Here is a 25,626-nt window from a genome sequence, read left to right as displayed (position 1 = left end):
TCCTCACAAAAAAAACAAGGGGAAGACGACACTGTCCTAACAGTAGCTATACTGTAGGACAGGGAATAAATCAGGAGATGATGAGGGCATGTAAAAAAAGGCAGTACAGTGGCCATGGGTGACTTTAGTCTTCATGTAGAATTCATAGAGTGTATTTGGGACGGTTCCCCAGAACAATATGTTGTGGATCCAACCAGGGATCAGGCTATTTTGGGTCTGGTTATGTGCAATCAGGCAGGTTTAATAAATGATCTCAGAGTAAAAGATAACCTTGAAAACAGTGACCACTACACGGTAGAATTAAGCATTCAGTTTGAGTGTGGAAACAACTGTATTAAACGTAATAAGGGTAATTACAAAGGAACGAGGCCACAGTTGGCTGGAATGGACTGGGGAAGGAGTCTAGCAGAAAGGATGGTTGTTGAACACTGGCAGATGTTTAAGGAAATAGTTCATGACTCTCAACAAAGATATATTCCAGTGAGGAAGAAGGATTCCAGGAAGGGGATAAACCAACCTTGGTTAACCTTGGTTAAGGAAATTAAGGATAGCAGCAAACTGAAAGAAAAAACATACAATGTGGCAAAGATTAGTGGTAAGCCAGCGGATTGGGAAAGTTTTAAAAACCAACGAAAGATGACCAAAAAATAATTAAAGAGGGAGAAAATAAACTTTGAGGGTAAAATAGCAAGTAATATAAAAGCAGATAATAAGAACTTCTTTAAATATTTGAAAAGGAAGAGAGAGGCCAAAGTGAACATCGGCCCCTTCGAGAATGGGGTTGAGGAAATATTAATGGGGAACCAGGAAATGGCAGAGGAGTTGAATAAATACTATGCATCAATCTTCACGGTAGAAGATACTAATAGCATTCCAAAAATACTAAATAATCAAGGGGCAAAAGTCAGGGAGGAAATAAATACATTAGCTATCACTAGAGAAAAAGTACTAGGGAAACTAATGGGGCTAAAGGCTGATAAATCCCCTGGACCAAATGGGTTGCATCCCAGGATATTAAAGGAAGTAGCTAAACAAATAGTGGATGCACTGCTGGCAATCTTCCAAGAACCCTTAGATTCTGGAAAAGTCCCAGAGAATTGGAAAACTGCCAATTTAAAGCCCTTATTCAAAAATAGAGGGAGACAAAAAACAGGTAACTATAGGCCAATTAGCTTAACATCCATCATTGGGAAAATGCTAGAGTCTATTATAAAGGATATAATAGCAGAGCATTCAGAAATGCCTAATATAAGCAAGCAGAGTCAGCATGGCTTCATGAAGGGGAATCATGCCTGACAAATTTATTAGAATTCTTTGAGGAGGTAACAGCAGGATAGATTAAAGGGAACCAGTAGATGTAATATATTTGGATTTCCATAAGGCATTCGATAAGGTACCGCATATAAAGCTACTTAATACGATAAGAGCCAATGGTGTTGGGGGTACATTAGAATGGATAAGAGGATTGGCTAACTCATAGAAGACAAAAGAATTGGGATAAGGGGGGCATTTTCAGGATGGCAACCTGTAGGTGCTACAGGGATCAGTGCTGGGACCACAATTATTTACAATATATATTAATGACCTGGATGAGGGAAGTGAATGTACTATCACCAAGTTTGCAGGTGGCACCAAAATAGGTGGGAAGGCAAGTGGTGAGGTTGACACAAAGAATCTAAGAGGGCTATAGACAGGTTAAGTGAGTGGGCAAAAAACTTGGCAGATGGAATATAATGTGGGAAAATGTGAGGTTATGCACTTTGGCAGGAAAAAGAGAGGAGCTGAATATTATTTAAATGGAGAAAGACTGTAGAAGGCTACAGCACAGGGGGATTTGGGAGTCCTTGTGTATCAATCCCAGAAAGCTAACATATAAATTCAGCAGGTAGTAGGGAAGGCAAATGGAATATTGGTCTTTATTTCAAAGGGAATGGAGTATAAAAATAGGGAAGTCTTGCTAAACTATACCAAGCACTAGTTAGACCACAACTAGAATACTGAACAGTTTTGGTCCCCCTATCTAAGGAGAGATATATTGGCACTGGAGGCATTCCAGAGAAGGTTCACGAGGTTGATCCCGGGTATGGAGGGATTTTCTTATGAGGTGGTTGAGTAGGTTGGGCCTGTACTCATTGGAGTTTAGAAGAATGAACCTTATTGAAATATATAAGATTCTCAAGGGGCTTGACAGGGTAGATGCTGAGAGGTTGTTTCCCCTTGTGGGAGAGTAGGAGCAAAGGGCATAATCTCCGAGTAAGGGGTCACCCATTTAACACGGAGATGAGGAGGAATTTCATCTCTCATAGATTAGTGAATTTGTGGAATTCTTTACCGCAGAGGGCTGTAGAAGCTGGGTCATTAAGTATATTCAAGACAGAGATAGACAGATTTTTAATCAATACAGGAATCAAGGGTTATGGGGAAAACACAGGAAAGTGGAATCGAGGATTATCAGATCAGCCATGATCTCATTGAATGGTGGAGCATTCTTGATGGGCCAAATGGTCTACTTCTGCTCCTATGTTTTATGGTCTTTCATTGCTGAGTGTAATATATAGACCACCAGCTAGTAGGAAGGATATAGAGCAACAAGTCTGCAAAGGATTTACAGAGAGGTGTAAACTTCAGAGTAGTTATAATGGGGAAATTTAATTACCCATATATAGACTGGGATTTTGGTAGTGCAAGGGTCAGTGAGGGACATGCTTTCCTAGATTGTGTTTTGCAGAATTTCCTACCACATTATGTGTCCAGTCCAACAAGAAAGAGGCACTGCTAGACCTGGTTCTTGGGAATGACATGGGCCAATTAAATCAAGTGACAGTGGGGGAACATTTCAGGGACAGTGGTCATTGCATCATAAGGTTTAGGATGTTGGTGGAAAATGACATTGGTCAATCCAAACTAAGAATGATCAACTGGCGAAGAGCGGACTTCAACGGGGCAAGAACAGAGCTGAGCTGGTTAGACTGGAACCAAAGATTGGAGGGTGTGGCTTGTCCCACTGGCAGCAGAGATGGTGACACAGTGGTATACAGTCAGGAGGGAGTTGCGCTGGGAGTGCTCAACATGGACTCCGGACCCCATGAAGTTTCATGGCATCAGGTCAAGCACGGTCTAGGAAACCTCCTGCTGATTGCCATGTACCGCTCTCCGTCAGCTGATGAATCAGTGCTCCTCCATGTTGAACACCACTTGGGGGAAGCACTCAGGGTGGCAAGGGCGCAGAATGTACTCTGGGTGGGGGATAACTCTCTGCTGGTTGGAGTCATGCCTAACACAAAGGAAGATGGTTGTGGTTGTCGGAGGTCAGTCAACTCAGCTCCAGGACATCACTGCTAACAACTCGCTATGTGAAAAAGTTTTTTCTCACCTCCCATTTGCTTCTGTAGCGAAACACTTTAAAACTGTGCCATCTGGTTCTCGATCCGTTTACGAGCAGGAACAGTTTCTCCCTATCTACTCTGTCCAGACCCCTCATGATTTTGAAAACTTCTATCAAGTCTTCTCTCGGCCTTCTCCTCTCCAAGGGAAACAGTCCCAACTTCTCCAATCTTTCCTCGTAACTGAAGTGTCTCATCCTTGGAACCATTCTCGTGAACCTCTCCTGCACTCTCTCCAATGCGTTCACAGCCTTTCTATAGTGTGGCGCCCAGAACTGTACACAATACTCCAGCTGAGGTCTAACCAGTGTCTTTGAAGTTCATCAAAGCCTCCCTGCTCTTGTACTCTATGCCCCTAATGATGAAGCCTAGAAGACTGTGCGCTTTAGAAACAACAGTCTCTACCTGTCCTGCCACCTTTAAAGACTTACGTACATATGCACCCAGGTTTCTCTGCTCCTGCACACCCTTTAGAATAGTATCCTTTATTTTACACTGTCTCTCCATGTTCTTTGTACCAAAGTGTATCACCTCACACTTCTCCACATTGGACTTCATCTGACACCTATCTGCCCACTCCACCAATGTGTCAATGTCCTTTTGATGTGCTACACTGTCCTCCTCACAGGTTACAATTCTGCCAAGTTTTGTTGTTCGCAAACTTTGAAATTGTCCCCTGCACATCAGGATCTAGATCATTTATCTATATCAGGAAGAGCAAGGGTCCCAATACCGACCTCTGAGGAACTCCAATACAAACCTTATTCCAGCTCAAAAAATACCCATTAACCATTGCACTGTTTCCTATCCCTCAGCCAATTTTACATCCACGTTGCTGATGTCCCTTTGTTGCATGACCTATAACTTTCTTCAAGTATGTAATGTGGAACTGTATCGAACACCTTTTGGAAGTCCATATACACCATATCAACGGCCTTGCCCTCATCAACCATCTCTGTTACCTCTTCAAAAAATTCCAGCAGCTTAGTTAGACACGGTTTTCCTTAACAAAATCCATGCTGACTTTTTTTTAATATTCATTCATGGAATGTGGGCTTCGCTGGCTGGGCCAGCACTGATTGCCCATCCCTAGTTGCCCTTGAGAAGGCGGTGGTGAGCTGCCTTCTTGATCTGCTGCAGTCCATGTAGTGTGGGTATACCCATAGTGCTGTTAGGAAGGGAGTTCCAGGATTTTGACCCAGCGACAGTGAAGGAATGGCGATATATTTCCAAGTCAGGATTGTGAGTGACTTGGAAGGGAGCTTCTAGGTGGTGGTGTTCCCATCTCTCTGCTGCCCTTGTCCTTCTAGATGGTAGTGGTCGTGGGTTTGGAAGGTGCTGTTGAAGGAGCCTTGGTGAATTCTTGCAGTGCATCTTGTAGATGGTGCACACTGCTGCTACTGTGCGCCAGTGGTGGGGGGAGTGAACGTTTGTGGATGTGGTGCCAATCAAGGGGCTACATTGTCCTGGATGGTGTCAAGCTTCTTGAGTGTTGTGGGAGCTGCACTCATCCAGGCAAGTGGAGAGTATTCCATCACACTCCTGACTTGTGCTTTGTGGATGGTGGACAGGCTTTGAGGAGGCAGGAGGAGGGTGACTTGTCACACTATTCCTAGCCTCTGACCTGCTCTTGTAGCCACACTATTTATATGGCTAGTCCAGTTCATTTTGCTGTTCAATGGTAACCCCAGGATGCTGATAGTGGGGGATTCTGTGATGGTAATGCCATTGAACATCAAGGGGTGATGATTGGATTCTCTCTTGTTGGAGATGGTCATTGCCTGACACTTGGTGTGGTGCGAATGTTACTTGCCATTTGTCAGCCCAGGCCTGGATATTGCCCATTTGGACATAGACTGCTTCAGTATCTGAGGAGTCACGAATGGTGCAGAACATTGTGCAATCATCAGCGAACATCCCCACTTCTGACCTTATGATGGAAGGAAGGTCATTGATGGAATAGCTGAAAACGGTTGGGCCTAGGACACTACCCTGAGGAACTGCCTCAGTGATGTCCTGGAGCTGAGATGACTGGCCTCCAGCAACCACAACCTTTGTGCTAGCTATGACTCCAACCAGTGGAGATTTTTCCCCGATTCCCATTGACTCCAGTTTTGCTAGGGCTCCTTGATGCCACACTCGGTCAAATGTGGGGCCTTGATCTCAAGGAGAGTCACTCTCACCTCACCGCGGGAGTTCAGCTCTTTTGTCCATGTTTGAACCGAGGCTGCAATGAGGTCAGGAGTTGAGTGGCTCCGGTGGAACCCAAACTGGACCATCAGTGAGGTTATTGCTAAGCGAGTGCCACTTGTTAGCACTGTTGGTGACCCCTTCCATTACTTTACTGATGATCGAGAGTAGACTGATGGGGTGGTAATTGGCTGGGTTGGATATGCTCTGCTTTGTGTGTACAGGTCATACCTGGGCATTTTCCCATAGCCAGGTAGATGCCAGTGTTGTAGCTGAATTGGAACAGCTTGGCTAGGGGCGCGGCAAGTTCTGGAGCAGATGTCTTCAGTACTATTGCCGGAATATTGCCAGGGCCCATAGGCGTTGCAGTGTCCAGTGCCTTCGGCTGTTTCTTGATATCATGTGCAGTGAATTAAATTGGCTGAACATTGGCATCTGTGATGCTGGGGACCTCCAAAGGAGGCCTTCCTTCAGCAAAGAGGCCAAAGTTGTACACAGTACTCCAGGTGTAGTCTCACCAATACAGAGTTGTAACAAGACTTCCCTACTTTATCATCCATCCTCCCTTGCATTAAAGGCTAACATTCCATTTATCTTAGTAACTTGCTGTACCTGCTTGCTAACTTCTTGTGATTATTTTATTCATTCATGGGGTGTGGGCACCCTTAATTGCCCTCAAGAAGGTGGTGGTGAGCTGCCTTCTTGAACCGCTGCAGTCCATGTGGTGTGGGTGCACCCACAGTGCTGTTAGGGAGCGAATTGCAGGATTTTGACCCAGCGCCAGTGAAGGAACGGCTATATATTTCCAAGTCAGGATGGTGAGTGGCTTGGAGGGGAACTTCTAGGTGGTGGTGTTCCCATCTATCTGCTGCCCTTTCCTTCTAGATGGTAGTGGTCTTGGGTTTGGAAGGTGCTAAGGAGGCTTGGTGAGTTCCTGCAATGCATCTTGTAGATGGTACACACTGCTGCTACTGTGTGTTGGTGGTGGAGGGAATCAATGTTTGTGGATGGGCGCCAATCAAGCGAGCTGCTTTGTCCTGGACGGTGTCAAGCTTCTTGTGTATTATTGGAGCTGCAATCATCAGGCAAGTGGGGAGTATTCCATCACACTCCTGACTTGTGCCTTGTAGATGGTGCACAGGCTTTAGGGAGTCAGAAGATGAGTTACTCATCATAGGATACCAAGCTTCTGATCTGCTCTTGTAGCCACAGTATGTATATGGCTAGTCCAATTCAGTTTCTGGTCAATGGTATCCCCCTGGATGCTGATAGTGGAGGATTCAGTGATGGTAATGCCATTAATTGTCAAGGGGAGATGGTTAGATTCTCATTGTTGGAGATGGCCATTGCCTGGCACTTGTGTGGCGTGAATGTTACTTGCCACTTATCAGCCCAAACCTGGATATTGTCCAGGTCTTGCTGCATTTAGACATGGGCTGCTTCAGTGTTTGAGGAGTCGCGAATGGTGCTGAACATTGTTCAATCGCCAGCGAACTTCTAACCTTATGATGGAAGGAAAGTCACTGATCTAACAGCTGAAGATGGTTGGGCCTTGGACATTGCCCTGAGGAACTCTTGCAGTGATGCCCTGAAACTGAGATGATTGGCCTCCAACAACCACAACCATCTTCCTTTGTATTAAGTATGACTCCAACCAACAGATAGCTTTTCCCCCCAATTCCCATTGACTCCAGCTTTGCTTCATGTACAAGGACACTCAGCTCACTGTACGTAGAAATCTGCAATCGCTTGTCATTTAAATAATATTCTGCTTTTCTATTCTTTCTACCAAAGTGGACAAGGTCACATTTTCCAACATTATACTCCATCAAATTTTTGCACAGCTCTTAATCTATCTTTATTTCTTTGTCACTTTGTTATCTCTTGATCTCCTACCTGTGTATCACCAATAAATTTGTCTACAATACAGTCAGCCCATTTATCCAAGTCATTCATATAGATCAGGCTTAGTCAACATACAGTCCACGGCCACAATCCAGCCCGATAAGCCTCTGCATCCGGCCCACAGATTCACTGGTCAAAGTTCAGTTAAGTTTAATGAAAGATCAGCAAGGAGCAGATCTTCCATTCACAGGCCATTTCTCTCCCACAATCGCTGCTGTTAAATTTACTGGTGATCCTATCAGCAGCAAATGCAGGAGAGAACCGTCTCTGATTGGAGGAGCTGCGAGCCGTGTGAAGGTGAATGGCTTCTCTTTTATATTCACAGCATGCGCTTTCTCTGCCTTTGGCCGTGCTGTCACTCTCAAGTCCTCCTGCATAGTTGGCACCGGTCCCCTAAAGGAGCACAGGGGTCAAGATGGCAGAGCTGACTGGAGAAGCCACAAGGAACAGCAGGGTCGCAGCAGATCGCTCAGCCTGCACCTCCCCAACCACCCCACTTGGGGGAGCTGGAATCTCTGTCAAGGCAGAATAAGTAAGGGTGTCTTGACACCATTACTGTGGTCCCACGTTACTCCTCGGCAGTAAAAAGTCCAAACTTCGTGGGCCAGGATGGATAGTGAAAGGTCCAAACTTCGTGGGCCAGGATGGGGAGTGAGTGGGTGTCTGGGTGCATGAGAGGGCGGGCGCGCGCACGCGTGTGTGTGTGTGTGTGTGTGTGCGCGCGCGTATGTGAGAGAGAGAGAGAGAGAGCAAACGAGAGCGAGGGCAGGAAAATGTGAACTTTTTCACTTTGGCAATAGGAATAGAAAAAACAGCATATTATTTAAATGGAGAGAGGTTGCAGAACTCTGAGGCACAGAGGGATCTGGGAGTCCTGGTACATGAATCACAAGAAGTTAGCATGCAGGTACAGCAAGTGATTAGGGAGGCAAATGGAATGTTATTGTTTGTTGCAAAGGGAATGTGACATAAAAGTGGGGATGTTTCCTACAGTTATACAGGGCACTGGTGAGGCCACACCTGGAGTACTGTGTACAGTTTCGGTCTCCTTATTTAAGGAAGGATATAAATGCGTTACCTGGGATGGTGAGAAGATTATCTTATGAAGAAAGGCTGGACAGGCTGCACCTGTGTCCATTGGAGTTTAAAAGAATTCGAGGCGATCTTATTAAAGCATAAAAAAATCCTGAGGGGACTTAACAGGGTGGATGCCGAAAGGATGTTTCCCTTGTGTGAGACACTGGAACTCAGATACAGTTTAAAAACAATGGGTATTTTTATAATGGGATAATTCATTTAAGACAGATATGGAGATTTTTTTTCTCTCAAGAGGGTTGAGAGCACTTGGAGCTTTCTTTCCCAGAGAGCTGTTAGAGGCAAAGTCATTGAATATTTTTAAGGCACAGGTAGATAGATTCTTGACTCACAAGGGAATCAACTGTTGTCAGGGGTAGGCAGGAACATGGAGCTGGAGCCAAGATGAGATCAGCCATGATTTAACCGAATGTAACAACAAGCTCGAGGGGCCACATGGCCTACTCCTGCTCCTAATTTTAATGTTCATATCTCTGCAGCCCTTCTTTAAGACTCAAGGATGAAGGTCATCAGGTCCAAGGATTTGTCAGCCTGGGTGCATATACTAACTAAATGGCAAAATAGGCTCAAGCAACAAAATAACCTAAAAACTCACCAAAGAGAGAAAATAAGCATGATTTGCAATTTGTATTTTCAAAAGACAGCACCAAAAATAAACTACCATGTTGAAAACGGCACAAGAAATAGGACTAATTGACACCGTCTTTCATCATTCAGCATACTACATGTCGAAAGAATAGCTATCGTAACTTTCTAAGCAAAAGCAGCTGGAGTCACCTGAAGCAGAGACGATTCTTACTGTTAAGCATGGAGTGTGCTCAACTGGACCAGTCACACGACCAGCAACACTGCACTGGTCTCAATTAAACTTATCAGTGCTGTTGCCGAGCCATTCTGTGTTAGGACAGTTGATATCGACAAAGTATTTCCGTAAAGGACAGATGCAGAAATTACCTATCAGATAGTAACAAGATCTACAGTTTTCTATCATGCCTCTGGTTAAATCACTGTGATCAAAAGCAAATGCTTTGGACAATGTGCCTAAAGAGTTACAAAAAACAGACTTGAGGGCAACATCACATTCCTACAGAGAAAAATGCAAACTGTCTGATTTCAAAGTAAAAATCAAATGTGCTTCAAATTCCACTGACTCCATAAAACACCAATTATATTCAGAGATTGCACTTTCTTAATTGGATTTAAATACATGGTTTCACAGTGGTACCTACTCTTGCAGTACAAAGTTTAAATGCCAGAGTGACTGCTTTTTCAGGTCCACTCATTTTATTGCTTTCCTGCTAATACTTGCGAAACACTGGATAATGTTCATTTGAACATTAGAATCCTAGACAAGAAAAAGCCAGGTAATCAAACCTACAGCAACCAGAATCTGAGAGATATCATGTTTTGGAACCTCCCACTCTACACCATACACCAGCGTATGGCAATCCCCCAGTTTAACCAAGACTAACTTCCCATAAAAACAAAAAAAAGTCAGTTCTGCTGAAGGGTCATGAGGACTCGAAACGTCAACTTTTTTCTTCTCCGCCGTTGCTGCCAGACCCGCTGAGTTTTTCCAGGTAATTCTGTTTTTGTTTTACTAACTTCCCGTAGATGGTTGAATCATATATGCAGATGTAAGGTTAGGATCCAATATCCAGAGCTGACAACTCAGTCCCTTTCAGTTGAACAAACCAGTCAAAACCATCCATCTAAACAAGAATCGAAGCCCTCATGCACATCTGAGCAGAAACTGTGCCCAAAGATGGAGACAGGTCATCACTTCCTGAATTGTAAATAAGGCAAGATCTCTACAGAGTTGGGTGTATATGAACATTGGGAGAAAGACAAGTTCAGGCTTATTTGCGATACACGCATTCAAATAGTCTAACAAGATCCATTATTAAGGTTCATTCACGACGGTAGCACGCCAATCAATTGTATAAAAACTGTTATAGAAAAGCCACAGAATAAAACAAACAGACTACCTGGAATTGACCTCGGCACTGGAAACAACAACAATGGCAAATCTTACCCAGTCCACCCTGCAAAGTCCTCCTCATTAACATTTGGGCACCTGTGCCAAAACAGGAGAACTGTCCCACAGATCAGTCAAGCAACAGCCTGACATAGTCATACTCACCAAATCATACCTTACAATCAAATGCCCTAAGCTCCTCCATCACCATTCCTAGGTATGACCTGTCCAACCAGCAGGACAGACACACCAGAGGCAGCATAGTGGTACACAAACAGGAGGGAGTAAGTCCTGGGAGTCCTTGACATTGACTCTGGACATGAAGTCTCATGGTATCAGGTCAAACGTAGGCAAGGAAATCTGATCATTACTACCTTCAACTGATGAATTAGTGCTCCGCCATGTTAAACACCACTTGGAAGAGGCACTAAGGGTAGCAAGGACACAGAATATATTCTAGGTGGGGGACGTCAACGTCCATCACTAACAGCAACTCAGTCGCACCACTATTGACTGAGCTGGCCAAATCCTGAAGGATATACTGCAATACTGGAGCTGTGGCAGATTTTAAGAGAACCAACAAAGAAAAATGTAATTGACCTTATTTTCATAAATAAACCTGTTGCAGATGCATCTTGCTCGTGACAGTAATGGCAGGAGCAACCATCGCCTCACACTCTTTGCGGAGACAAAGTTCTGCCTTCACAAAGAGGTCACCTTTTCCTTTGTGCTAATTGGGATAGGTTAAGAACAGGTCTAGCAGCTCAAAACTGGCAATTCATGAGGTGCTATGTGCCATCAGCAACAGCATTGTAATCTATCACAATCTGGAACCTCATGGTCTGGCATATCCCTCACTCTACCATTACCATCAAGCCAAGGAACTAACCCTCGTTCAATGAGTGCAGGGGAGAATGCCAGGGACAGCAGCAGGCATACCTAAAAATGCGAACATGGGATAGACTTTTAGCTTCCCCTGCCAGCAGGTTTGTAGCAGGGGCTAGGCTGTAAAATTCTTCAGGTGGCCTTCCCACTGGGCTCTTGCCCACCCCAACCACTCTGCAATTTTACAGTGGAGCAGGTGAGGCCACCACCACCAGCCCCTCACCTCCAACCCCTGGCAGGTAGAGTTTAGAGGCACAGTGGAACAGGGGAAGCCCAAGAATGGACCCTGCTCAGGCCTTGGGCAGGAAAGGGGGCGGGTCTCCACCAACATTAACATCAGGCACCCGCCCCACCCCCCCAAAAGGTCCAACCCTTGCAGCTGCTTCCTCCTCCACCACCCCCCAGCCTCTCCACCAACACCCCAACCCCCCTCTGTCCACCCCCTGGGCTTCACCACCTCTCCCCGATACCCCCAAATGTACCTCTTCCTGAACTCCCAAGACTTAGACTGGTCTCCTTGCAGGCCGAGTGCTGTCCACAGTAGCTTCTGGCACTGTCGTGGCTGGAGATCTGCCAGCCAGATTGTCCAGTAGCTCTCTGAGGTAGAAATTCCTCCCGAGTGATGGGCAGAAGTCCCACCTCCAGCCAATTAATGCAGCTTGAAGCGTTAAAGGTGCAGTGCAAAAGACAACTGTTACAACCAGGTTAACAGGGGTGAACTGAGTTGGTTACAACAGAGTTTGAATTTAAAGTGGAGGTGATAGTGCCAATTTAATATATATTTAACTGTGTATAGCTCAGTGCAAGAAATAAGTCAGCCAGGTTCCTTAAGTTGACAAGTAAGGAGTTAGTTTTATTGCTAAAACTTAACCAGGTAAAGATGCAGAAATTAACAAAAGGTTTAAAATGTACAAATATGTCCAACTATCCACTAATGCAAAAAACACACACACACACACAATGCTACCCACCACCCCCACCCCCGAAGCATGCAACAAAGAAGTAAAACTGCAGAGTATCAGATACTAGAAACTTGGCCAAGTAACAAGTAAAGTCAGAAAGAAAATTATTCGTGATGTGTCCAGATGCTTGTTCACAGCTGAACAGTCCCAGTTCTTGGGGTTTCTCACTGGAGACAGTGGTGTTGATTTGGAATTCTCCTTTAAAAACTCTCGGCTTGCACAATGAGGGTTTTTCGAATCACAAACAGATCAGCTTTGATGAGAAAGGTTTCAGAAGACAGACAGATGGGGTAAGACTGAAGCCCCATGGCAGTCTGACTATCCAAAAATCTAGTATCCTTTTTTCACAGGCAAGAACCTGCATCGCATGACCTCTCTTCAAGCACTCCAAATACTCTGCGTCCCTATAAAAATCAGCCTGTGTCCTCCTTAAATGCAACATAATAGCTGCTGTGAGCCAGTGTCCTTTGCTTAGGAAAAGTGTTCTTTCCAAAACATTCAGTACTTATGCATGTCCAGCCAATGACATTATACATTAATATTTTATATAACACATCTTTAACAAGGATCTTACTAGGACTGGAAAATTACAGCTGTGAGGAAAGATTGGATAGACAGGGGTTGTTCCCCTTGTAACAGAGGAGGCTGAGGGGAGATTTGATTGAGATGTACAAAATTGAGGGGGGCCTGAATACAGTGGCTGGGAAGGACCTATTCATTTTAGCAGAGAGGTCAGTGACTAGGGGGCACAGATTTAAAGTGATAGGTAGAAAGTTTAGAGGGGAGATGAGGAAACATCTTTTCACCCAGAGGATTGTGGGGGACTGGAACTCACTGCCAGAGAGGGTAGCAGAGGCAGAAGCCCTCAACTCATTTAATAGGTGTCTGGATATGCACCTCAAATGCCATAACCTGCAGAGCTACGGACCAAATGCTGGAAAGTGGGATTAGGCTGAGTGGCTCATATTTTCGGCCGGCGCAGACACAATGGGCCAAGTGGCCTCCTTCTGTGCCATAAACTTTCTATGATTAGATCTTTGTAACATAATACATTTGTAACCATTTTCAGCCATAAGTGCCCCGAATCGATGATCTATCTCAAACTCCTCCTGAGGTTTCTGGCTATGGTTCTGACAACATACTGGCTGTAATACTGAAGACTTGTGCTCAAGAACCAGCCGTGCTCCGAGCCAAGCTATTTCAGTACAATCACAACACAGGTATCTCCCTGACAATGTGAAAAATTGCCCATTATGTCCTATCCACTAAAAGCAGAGCAAATCCAGTTGGCCAATTACTGCCACATCAGTTCACTCATCATCAGCAAAGTGATGGAAGATGTTGTAAAAAATGCTATCAAGCAGCACTTACTAAATAATAACCTGCTCCCCGATGCACAGTTTGGGTTCAGCCACTCTGCTTCCGAACTCATTATGTACAGCCTTGGTCTAAACATGGACAGAAGAGCTGAATTCCAGAGGTGAAGTGAGGCTGACTGCGACTGCCATTAACCAAGTGTGACATCAAGGAGCCTTTCCTATCTCCCCCTCCCGAACAATGCAGCAAAAATTGCACTGTGGGAATTAGGGGGAAAATTGAACACTGGTTGGAGTCATAACTATCACAAAGGAAAACTGTTGCAGTTGTTGGAGGTCAATCACCTCAGCCCCAGGACATCGCTGCAGGAGTTTCTCAGGGTAGTATCCTAAGCTTCATCAATGGCCTTCCTTCCATCATAAGGTTAGAAATGGGATGTTCAGCACCATTCACAACTCCTCAGATACTGAAGTAGTTCATGCACGCATGCAGCAAGATCTGGACAACATTCAGGTTTGCACTGATAAGTGGCAAGTAACATTTGCACCACACAAGTTCAAGGCAATGACCATCTCCAACATGACAGAATCTAACCATCTTTCCCTTGATGCTCAACAGAATTATCATCACTGAAACCCCCACCATCAATATCCTGGGTGTTACCTACAGGCTCTCCAAATCCTGTCTACCAGCAACAAAACACACAATACTTTTGTCAGAACACCAATGCATGTACAGCGCAATTCCAATTTTTAGCACAAAATATAGAGGAAATGTAGATAGAGTGCAAAAAAGGACCTTATTAACTGAAGCCCATTTTCACACAATGCAAGTATTCCCTCAATCTTTTACCTGGAGTTTGTAAAACTTTCTCCAAAGCTTTTTGCTGCTCAATTTAATTCTGCTCCTCCATGAAGAATTGCAGCTCGCATGGATTTCCTATATGTACAACAGTTCTGAACAGGTTGTAAATTTCCACCTAAACTATTGGTTGCAACAGGACCCAAGGCCATATTTCTTGTGTTCTGGCAATTCGGTTAGTCTTTTTTTTGTAATTTTTCCTCACCAAAACCAAAAATGTATTTTCTATACCTTTGAGTGAATCTTTATGGCATCAAAATTATTAGCATTAAAAGGTGAACAACTTCCAGAATTGCATTTTCTTAAACATTCTGTGCTTAATGGCAATGACAGTTTGATAGCTTCAAAATCTTTTCATGCACTCAAGAGGGATTTAAAGGGATACGGTGTTTTCCATACACCCCAATTTTGAGGCCGTTTTCCTTTCGTTTCATGCTAGTTTGCACATTCCTGCATATGTCAGAGATTCTCAGGAACTTTCAGCATAATTTCCCAATGGGAAAGTTTGTGTAATTTCAGGATAACTGCCCAATTAAAGCCATTTCAGGAAATTCTGGGCCTATAAATTTACACGACAGGCACTTTTAATGTGTTATTCACAAGCAATCCACTTTTTTTAATTTTAAAGTAATTGACACTTGAATTGTTGCCCCACCCCCCCACCTCCCCCTCCAAGAAGTCACAGTTTCCAGCAAAATAAATTATACCATACCCATACAGTACACTCAGTTGGTCAAATTCAAGATGCATAATGAAATTAACATTACCATTGCCGTATCCTTGTAATTATGAGCACTCTGACTACAAGACCTGGCTTCAGGCACGATCTTTTCCGAAACAATACTGGTCGGCACACGAAATAAAATGTTATCCAGAGGATTGGGTAGCACAGGTTACAATAATGTTGGTTTACCTTTGGGTTTAAATCAAACAATGGAATTTTCCACTCAGGTGGAGGTGATCTTTACATGTAAGCAGGCTCAGCTTCAAGGAACATGAATTTACTGCACAAAACTATGCATGAATATTACAAGTTAACACCAACGTAATTGAGCACTTCCCTAAAGGAGCAGCTCCTTTGGGTGAAATTAACCATCTCGATTAGCAGCTTCTGCTCCTGCAATGAAGTACACAATCACCAAACCATCATAGAGGCCTTAAGCTGTTTTGTGTTGTTAGCTGACCTCAAGAGCAACTTTGTTGATAGTGAAAAGCTAGAAGCAACGAAGGTCCAGATATACAATTCATTAAAATGTCATGGACAGGTATAGAAAATGATTAAAAGGCTAATGAAACGCTGGCCTTTATACCCAGATGACTGGAACACAAGGGAGGTAGAAGTCACACTTCAGCTATACAAAGCCCTGGTTAGGCCACAGCTGCAGTGGTATGTTCAGTTCTGAACGCCCCTTAAAAAGCAGATATAGGCCCTTGAGAAAGTGCAGCATAGGTTTACGAGAATGATACCAGATTCCGAGAGTTAAATTATGAGGTAAGCTGAAGTACAACCTAACTATAACACAAACTAGGGTTGTACACTCAAGAATTTACAAGATTAAGGAGTGATTTGATCAAAGCTGTTAAGATACACATGGGAACTCATAGGGCAGATACAAAGTATTTTTGCTGGTTGGGGAATCTAGGACTAGATGAAAAAAAAATTAAAAATTAGTGCCAGGCCTTTCCAAAGTGAACACTAATCCAAAAGCAAAATACTGTGGATTCTGAAAATATGAAATAAAAATAGAAAAGGCTAGAAATATTCAGCAAGTCTTGCATCATTTGTGAATAGGGAAACAGAGTTAACATTCCATGCTGATAAAGGAAGGTTACTGAACTGAAACATTCATTCAGTTTCTCTCACCATTTTTACTGCCGGACCTGCTGAGTATTTACAGCATTTTCTGTTTTTCTTTCAGGAGTAGCACTTCTACATGCAAAGGGTGATAGAAGTTTGGAACACTTCTTCACAATTGATGATTTGCGCTCAGTAAATTGTTAATTTTAAATCTGATATTAATAGATTTCTGATAATCAAAGATATGAAGGTATATGGAGCAATTGCAGATGTATGGAGTTGGGTTGCAGATCAGCCATGATCTCAATGAATGGCGGAACAGCCTTGAATGGCTAAATGACCTACTCCTGTTCCTATGGGGGTAGGGGTGGGAACGATGGCCTACCGCGTTGGCCTTGGACATTTTTGAGTTGGGAAAGATAACAAAGAAACAAATGCCCTATGGTTTCCACTCCTGAATATGTTGCTTCTGCTGGAAGATGCACATTGAACATGTGGATGTCCCATGGGAAAATTCCATTCTCAATCCACCAACTTCAACTGAATTGTCTGTCAATCTGTCTATGTTCATACAAAATCACTAAAGCAAGGCAGGAGAATAAGCAAGGGGTTCGAATACAAATCTAGCCTCTATTCAACATGTCACTGCCTGACTACCCCCCAAGCCATTTATTCTATACCTAAAATGATTGTGTATTCATTAATATAAATTTTGGAAGCTTCAGGAAGCCATTGTGGGGAATGTACAAAGGTGAAGTTGAGGCGTTGGAGGGTGTGCACAAACCTCAAACAACCCACATACCCAACCCTTCAAGTACCACCTGATCCAACTGTGGCCGATTGTGCAGCTAGCGCATTGGGCTTATCAGCCATCTCAGAACTTATTGAACCAGAGTGGAAGCAAGTCATCCTCGATTCTGAAGAAATGGTGGAAATTGCAATCATTTAAATCAAGATTTGGAACATGTACCTGAGTCTTGGGAATTTAGCACTTCCAAGGCATGCATCATGGCACTTGCAAACACATTGGCATCTTCTTTGCTGCCAAAGTTCAGACCATACACCTGCCTGGCATCTCGCCACTGATGAAAGGTCTGTGTGGCCTGGTTGTATTTCAGCCCCTTCGGAATGGCACAGTTTATCACCACCTGCAAATAAAACAGTGTCAGAAGTTTAAAAATGGTCTAATCCAAGAACTAGAGCTACTCCTGTTGGAAGTCAAGATGAGAGAAAATTTAAAGTCAAAGTGATGTCACCCTTAGAGCTGGAGCAACAGAAATTTTAATAGGATTCCACCCATTTCAAGTGTTAAAAAATACAAGTAATAAGCTAGAGTTTACATAGAAACACCTTTCCCATAAACTTCACTGAATGATCAGAAGTGATCTTATTTATACTTAAAAGTTTTGTGAAACTACAGATTCTCATACGCAACATGCTTTGACTGATGAATTGCAATTTCCATACTTTTTTTTTATTTACACTTTCATGGGACATGTGTGTCACTGGATAGACCAGCATTTATTGCCCATTCTTTTGTGCCCTTGAGGTGGTGGTGGTGAGCCACCTTCTTGAATCGCTGCATTCCGTGTGCTGTTAGGATTTTGACCCAGTCACAGTGAAGGAACATTAATATAGTGCAAAGTCAGGATGGTGTGTAGCTTGGAGGAAACTTGCATGTGGTGGTGTTCCCAATTATCTGCTGCCCTTTGTCCTTCCAGGGTACACAATAGCTCAGAAAGACAGAAAGAATGGCAAAGCAGGGAAGTAGCCCTGATAGAAAAATATGACATAAGGACATTAGTAAGAAAGGATCTAGCCTCAGAAGATCATGAAGTAGAATCAGTATTAGTGGAAATTATGAATGGCAAAAGTCAGAAAACGTTGATGGGAGTAGTCTATAGGCTCCCTAACAGTGGTTAATAACATTGGACAGAGCATTCAGCAAGGAATTATTGGAACTTGCAACAAATGCAATGTAAGTGTGGGGGACTTTAATCTTCATATCGACGGGGACATTCAAATTAGATGACTTTGTAGAACGTCTTCATGATAGGTTCCTGGAATAATACATTGTGGAACTGACTAGGGCTAAAGCTATCTTAGATCTAAGTACTGTGTAATGAAGCAACATTAATTAGAAATGTCACAGTAAAATTAACTAGAATTCTTTGAGGATGTAACAAGCAGGGTGGATAAATGAGGAACTAGTAGATTCAGCGTATGTGGATTTTCAAAATGCATTTGATAAAGGTACAACATAACAGATTACTACAAAATGCAAGAGCTCATGGTGTTGGGGGTAATATATTAGTATGGATATAGGATTGGCGAACGAACAAGAAACAGGGTTGGGATAAATGGGTCACTTTTAGGCTGGGAAACAGTAACTTGTGGAGTGCCACAGAAATCAGTGCTGCAGCCTCAACTATTTACAATCTATACTCATGACTCAGATGAAGGGACCAACTGTATTGTTGCCAAATTTGCTGATGATACAAGAACAGGTAGGAAAGCAAGTTGTGAGGTGGGTACACAGAGTCTGCAAAGGGATATAGATAGGTTAAGTGAGGGGCAAAAATTTGGCAGATGGAATAAAATGTTGGAAAATGTGAACTTGTCCACTTTGGTGGGCAAAGGGGAAAACAGATTATTTAAGCAGAGAGAGAGAGACTAAGAATGCTGTAGGACAGGGGAATGTAGGTATCCTTGTACGTGAATCACAAAAAAATTAGCATGCAGGTACACCAAGTAATTACAAAGGCAAATGGAATGTTGACCTTTATTGCAAAAACAATGGAATATAAAGTATAAAAGAAGTCTTGCTACAATGGTATACAGCATTGTTGAGACCACGTCTGGAGAACTGCGTACGGTTTTGGTCTCCTGACTTCAGAAAGTAAATATTTGCATTAGAAGCAGTTCAGAGGAGGTTCATTAACTGGAATTAAGGGGTTATCTTATGAGGAAAAGTTGAGCAGATTTTTTTATTCTTTCATGGGATGTGGGTGTCACAGCTAGGCCAGCATTTATTACCCATCCCTAATTGCCCTTTGGAAGGTGGAGGTGAGCTGCCTTCTTGAACCACTGCAGCCCATGTGGTATAGGTGTTAGGTTTCCTAATAGTGCTGTTAGGAAGGGAATTCCAGGATTTTGACCCGATGACAGTGAAAGAGCATCTATATACATACAAGTCAGGGTGCTGAATGGCTTGGAGGGGAACTTTCAAGTGGTGGTGTTCCCATGTATCAGCTGTCTTTGTCCTTCTAGATGGGAGCAGTCATGCAATTGGAAGGTGCTGTCTAAAGAGCCTTGGTGCTGGAGGGAGTGAATGTTTGTGGTAGGGGTGCCAATCAAGCGGGCTGCTTTGTCCTGGATGGTGTCAAGCTTCTTGAGTGTTGTTGGAACAGCACTCAACCAAGCAAGTGGATAGTATTCCATTACAATTCTGACTTGTGCATTGTAGGTGGTTGGCAGGCTTTGGGGAGCCTGGAAGTGAGCTATGCGCAGAAGAATTCCCAGCCTTTTGTTAAGATCCTTGCCCAGACACCAAGTTTTTGGGAAGATTCAGTGAGGGACCAACAACATTTTGTATAGACAAAGTTTGAACTTCAAGACACTTGCTAATAAAAAAGCACAAGATTTTGAACCAACAAAAATAAACTTTACTCTCCAATGTCAGAAAGATAAAACAATTTACAATATCTATCTTATACTCTAACATCCAGGGTTAATATGAGGTACATGTGAATTAACAGGCAAACTGTGGTCGAACACATCACACTACACACCAAATGCAACCAAGACAGAGTCCACGGAGTTCTTCACAACTCATCCAGACATCAGTAACACTTATGAGCCAACCAATTTCACTGAAAGGATGTACAGATTTCCAGAAGGCATTTGATAAGGTGTCACATCAAAGGTAATTAGAGAAACTAAAAGCTCATGTTGTAGGGGGAAGCATTGGCATGGATAGAAGATTGGCTGGCTAACAGGAAACAGAGTAGGCATAAATGGGTCATTTTCTGGTTGGCAAGATGGAACGAGTGGTGTACCACAGGGATCAGTGCTGGGGCCTGTTACAATCCCAGCTGATGTTCATCCCGGACAAGTCAGGTCCCAGAGAGAAACCTAGCTTGATAGGTCCTAACTTTTGTCTTAGAAACCGTAGAGCAAAGTTGCTGAACAAATTCACAGGAATCTGATGGAACTTTTAATGCAAAGAATAAAACATTTATTAAACAAGAAAAATCAACTATATTACACCAGATAAAATTGCTGGAAAGGTCTCAATACCAACACAAGATGATGATTCAAATATTCACTATTCCTTTACCTAGCAATATCTTTATGAACACAGATAAGTTCAGAAAGATAAAACAATTTATAATATCCATCTTATACCTCTTCAGCGTAAGTATGGGGTAAATGTGAATTAACAGGTGAACTGTAGTCAGACACACTACACTCCAAAATAAATGACAAATGCTACGAAAGTAGATTCCATGGATTTCGCAATAACCCACCTAGACATTTGTCACATTGTGAGCCACCTTTCATACAAGGCTTTCCAATCTCCACATCTGAAGAACTTGACTTGGAATTCTCTTCAAACATTGCTCCACTCGGGCAGCTTCAACAAGGACCCACCGCCAGGGTTTCAATCCCACCTTCTGACATTCCTTTCCCCTGGATCTCCGTGTACGCTCAAGCTTTACCTTCCATGCACACTTTCAGATCATCGGCCATCCAAGCAGGACATCACTGCGACCTGCAGCACGAAGTCACCAACCTTCAGCTGCGCTCTCAGGTCTTCTGGCTTCTCTTGAGCCCACTTTGCTTCAAGTCTGCTCCCAGCAGCTCTCTCTCTCTGAATCGGAGCCTATTTCTCTACTCCTTTCCTTTAACTTTACTTCTGGAACCTCTTTCCAATCCCTGTCTTTGTCCCTGCCTGGGATTTTCTTATGGGACCTCTCCCTGTACCCCTCCCCTATGTCCTGCTCCCTGGGAAATTTTCTCTGGAGCAGCACTTCGGTTTCAGGTTTGTTGACCCGCAGTTTCGCGCTGTTTTTCTTCTTTGCTTCAGGCATGCAGGGTCAGTTCCCGGACTAATGAACGGAAAAAAGCACTAACTGCGCATGTGTGGCCACTTCCCAGCCGGTACATGCGCAGAAGACCCGAGTTCTCCACCTTCAACTGCCAATTTAACATTAAGATAAGTATTTGCGTTTCTGAACAGGCCTCAATGTTTTATAATTTATATAAATGGCCTGGATGAAAGGACCAATGATTGTGTCATCAGCAAATTTAGCAAAGATAGATAGTAAAGTAAGTTGTGAAGAGAACATAAGGAGGCTACAAAGGGACAGGTTAAGTGAGTAGGCAAAGGTCTGGCAAATGGAGTATAATGTGGGAAAATTTGAAATTGCCCATTTTGGCAGGAAGAATAAAAAAGCTTATTGTTTAAATGGTGGGAGATTGCAGAGCTCCAAGATGCAGAGGGATCTGGGTGTCCCAGTACATGAATCGCTAAAGGCTAGTGTGCAGTTACAGTAAGTAACTAGGAAAGCTAATAAAATTCTATAATTTATTGCAAGGGGAATTGATTACAAAAGTAGGGAGTTTATGCATCAGTTATACAGACCACTGGTGAGACCACATTTGGAGTACTGTGTACAGTATTAGTCTCCGTATTTAAGAAAGATATAAATGTGTTAGAAGCAGTTCAGAGAAGATTTACTAGACTAATACCTGGAATGGGCAGGTTGTCTTATGAGGACAGGATGGACAGGCTAGGTTTGTATCCACTGAAGTGGAATACTAAATAATCAAGGGGCAAAAGGTGAGGAGGAAATAAATACAATAGCTATCACTAGAGAAAAAATACTAGGGAAACTAAGGGGGCTGATAAGTCCCCAGGGCCTAATGGGTTGCATCCTAGGATATGAAAGGAAGTAACTAGACAGATAGTAGATGCACTGGTACTAATCTTCCAAGAATCCTTAGATTCTGGAGAAGTCTTAGAGGACTGGGAAAACTGCCACAAAGTAATACCCTTACTCAAAAAGGGAGGGAGACAAAAAATAGTTAACTGTAGGCCAGTTAGCTTAACATCTGTCACTGGGAAAATGTTAGAGTGTCTCTTATAAAGGATGTAACAGCCAAGCATTTAGAAATGCCTAATACAATCAAGTAGAGTCAGCATGGTTTCATGAAGGTGAAATCATGCTTGACAAATTTATTAGAATTCCTTTGAAGAGGTAACAAGCAGGATAGATAAAGGGGAACCAGTAGATGTAATATGTTTGGATTTCCAAAAGGCGTTCGATAAGGTACTGCACATAAGGCTACTTAATAAGATAAGAGCACACAGTGTTGGGGGTAGTATATTAGCATCGATAGAGGATTGGCTAACTAATAGAAGGCAGAGAGAGTTGGGATAAGGGGGGCATTTTCGGTATGGCAACCTGTAACTAGTGGAATGTCACAGGGATCAGTGCTGGGGCCTCAATTATTTACCTTATGTATTAATGACTTGGATGAGGGAAATGAATGTGCTATCGCCAAGTTTGCAGATGACACAAAAATAGGTGGGAAAGCAAAGTGGTGAGGATCTCACAAAGTCTAGACGGGTATAGACAAGTTAAGTGAGTGGGCAAAAACTTGGCAGATGGAATATAACGTGGGAAAACGTGAGGTTATGCACTTTGGCAGGAAGAATAGGGGAGCTGAATATTGCTTCAATGGAGAAAGACTGAAGAAAGCTGCAGCACAGAGGGATTTGGGGGTCCTCATGCACGAATCACAAAAAGCTAGCATACAAGTTCAGCAGGCAATAGGAAAGGCAAATGAATGTTGGCCTTTATTTCAAAGGGAATGGAGTATAAAAATAGGGAAGTGTTGCTAAAAGTACACAAGGCACTAGTTAGACCACACCGAGTATATTTTGAACAGTTTTGGTCCTCTTATCTAAGGAAAGATATACTGGCATTGGAGGCAGTCCAGAGAAGGTTCACTAGGTTGATCCCAGGAGTGGAGGAATTTTCTTATGAGGAGAGGTTGAGTAGGTAGGGCCTGTACTCATGGGAGTTCAGAAGAATGAGGGGTGACCTTATTGAAACATATAAGATTCTTAGGGGGCTTGACAGGATAACCACTGATAGGTTGTTTCCCCTTGTGGGAGACTCTCGGACCAGAGGGCTCACCCATTTAAGACAGGGGTGAGGGGGAATTTCTTCTCTGAGGGTAGTCAATCTGTGGAATTCTTTACAGCAGAGTTCTGTAGAGGCTGGGTTGTTAAGTATATTCAAGGCTGAGATAGACAGATTTTTAATCAGTAAGGGAATTAAGAGTTATGGGGAAATGGCAGGAAAGTGGAGTTGAGGATTAGCAGATCAGCCATGATCTCATTGAATGGTACAGCAGACTCGACGGGTCGAATGGCCTACTTCTGCTCCTACGTCTTATGGTTTAGGAGAGTAAGACGTGACTTGATTGAAACATACGAGATCCTGAGGGGTCTTAAAAGGGTGGATGTGGAAAGGATGTTTCCTCTTGTGGGAGAATCTAGAACTAGGGGTCACTGTTTAAAAATAAGGGGTTGTTCGTTTAAGACAGAGATAAGGACACTTTTTTTCTGAGGGTCGCAAATCTTTAGAACTCTCTTCCTCAAAACGTAGTGTAAGCAAAGTCTTTGAATCTTTTTAAGGCAGTGGTAGATAGATTCTTGATGAGCAAGGGGGTAGGCGAGAATGTGGAGTTGAGTTTAAAATCAGATCAGCCATGATCTTATTGCATGGTAGGGCTGGCTCAAGTGGTCTACTCCTGCTCCTAATTCACATGCTCATGTAACTGAACACTTGGAAATGACTGATATGTTTGGTGTGAGAATGGATTTTTTAAAAAAATATTTTGGGGAATAGTGTGTTATTCTGTAAAGAAGGGCATGTGTGCGTGCGTGTGTGTGTGTGTGCGCGCGTGCACGCGCGCGCGCGCGTGCGTGAGATTTAATTAAACTGGGCAAGAGGTTGATAAGAGTCAGGCTGTCTGGGTGTTTGGAAACATGAAAAGGGTAAAGGTGTTAAGTTTGAGGTATAATAGGCTAGATATACTAACATTTACATTTTTAGATAAGTTGGGAGGTTGTTGAGCTTCAGAGGTAACAAGGAAATATTTGCATCTTAAAGGAGTCCAGAGGTAAATAGTAGTGGGGATATTATATTTTTATTAACCCAAAAGCAAAGACAAGATGGAAACATGAAAGATCTTATATTTGGGAGGGTTTGAGTTTCAAAAGGGGTGTGAGAACAATGGGACTGAAATGCAAGGGAAAAAAGGTATTTTAGAGTTACCGTGGACAGCTGTTGAGCTGTTAAGCTGGAGATAGCTGGAGCTGTTTGAGCTGGTGAAAAGTCTTGGGCTGCAACAAGCAATTTGATTTCCGAAGTGAATTCCATAGCAAAGTGGAAGAGGGTACAGGTCGTGCGGCAACCTTTATTGAAGCTACCGCAGTCTGCCTTGTGAGATACTACTGGATTCCATATTTAAATATCTATAACGGAGCATTGCCTGGAAAGTGTTTACTTGTGGGTGTCACAAAACTATCATATTTTTCATAATATTATTGTGGGGTATTGTAAAGTAGGCTTATGTTTGTGTGTGTGTGGATGGCTCTGTCTGTGTGGCTGATTTAATTCAATTAGAGATGGATAGACTGTAAGTTTGAAATTATCAAGAGTTAGGTGTAAAGGGCATATGAAATGTTAATGAGTGAACTAGGGTAAAGTCTCAGCAGATAGGGTGTAAATGAAATTTGCATTTTAAGATAAATGAGAGCTGTTTGGTTTTCAAAAAGACATGATAGGATGTTTACAGCTAACAAGATAAATAAGGCAGGTTATTACGTTGATTTCTCCCAAAAGTGCTGGCTATAATGACAACATAAAAGATTTTTATATTTATGGGGAAAGTAAGTTCCAAAGACATGTGGGAACAATGGGATTTACAAATCAAAGGAGGAAAAGTATATTTAAAGGAGGATGGAAGGTTGTATGAGGTGTGGCCGTGTAATATCTGAAATATGTGAAACAGACTTGGGGAAAAGCCGATAGCCACTTTGCAGAAGTATACTGTTCCAGTAACCAAAGCTGTGTTAAAAGCCTTTGGAATTCCATTGTCGTGTGGGTGCTTGTGGGTAGCCTTGCTGGATTGTCCATATAAATTTAAAATCTATTTTGGACTGTTGCCTTA

At 43.0% G+C, this 25,626-nt stretch overlaps 1 protein-coding gene across 1 annotated transcript in view; it reads right to left on the bottom strand.

The window, feature by feature from the left end:
* enah (ENAH actin regulator) overlaps positions 1-25,626 on the bottom strand; it is a 519,571-nt gene that overhangs the window by 250,251 nt on the left and 243,694 nt on the right. Inside the window, exon 4 of the mRNA XM_078542818.1 lies at positions 17,345-17,522. Within this exon, the coding sequence (XP_078398944.1) occupies positions 17,345-17,522 (178 nt within the window). The remainder of the gene's footprint in view (positions 1-17,344; positions 17,523-25,626) is intronic.

This window comes from Cetorhinus maximus, chromosome 5 (genome assembly GCF_964194155.1).
Source record: "Cetorhinus maximus chromosome 5, sCetMax3.hap1.1, whole genome shotgun sequence".
NCBI lineage: Eukaryota > Metazoa > Chordata > Chondrichthyes > Lamniformes > Cetorhinidae > Cetorhinus > Cetorhinus maximus.
The sequence above is the reverse complement of the archived record's forward strand: the minus strand, read 5'-3'. Positions and strand labels throughout refer to the sequence as shown.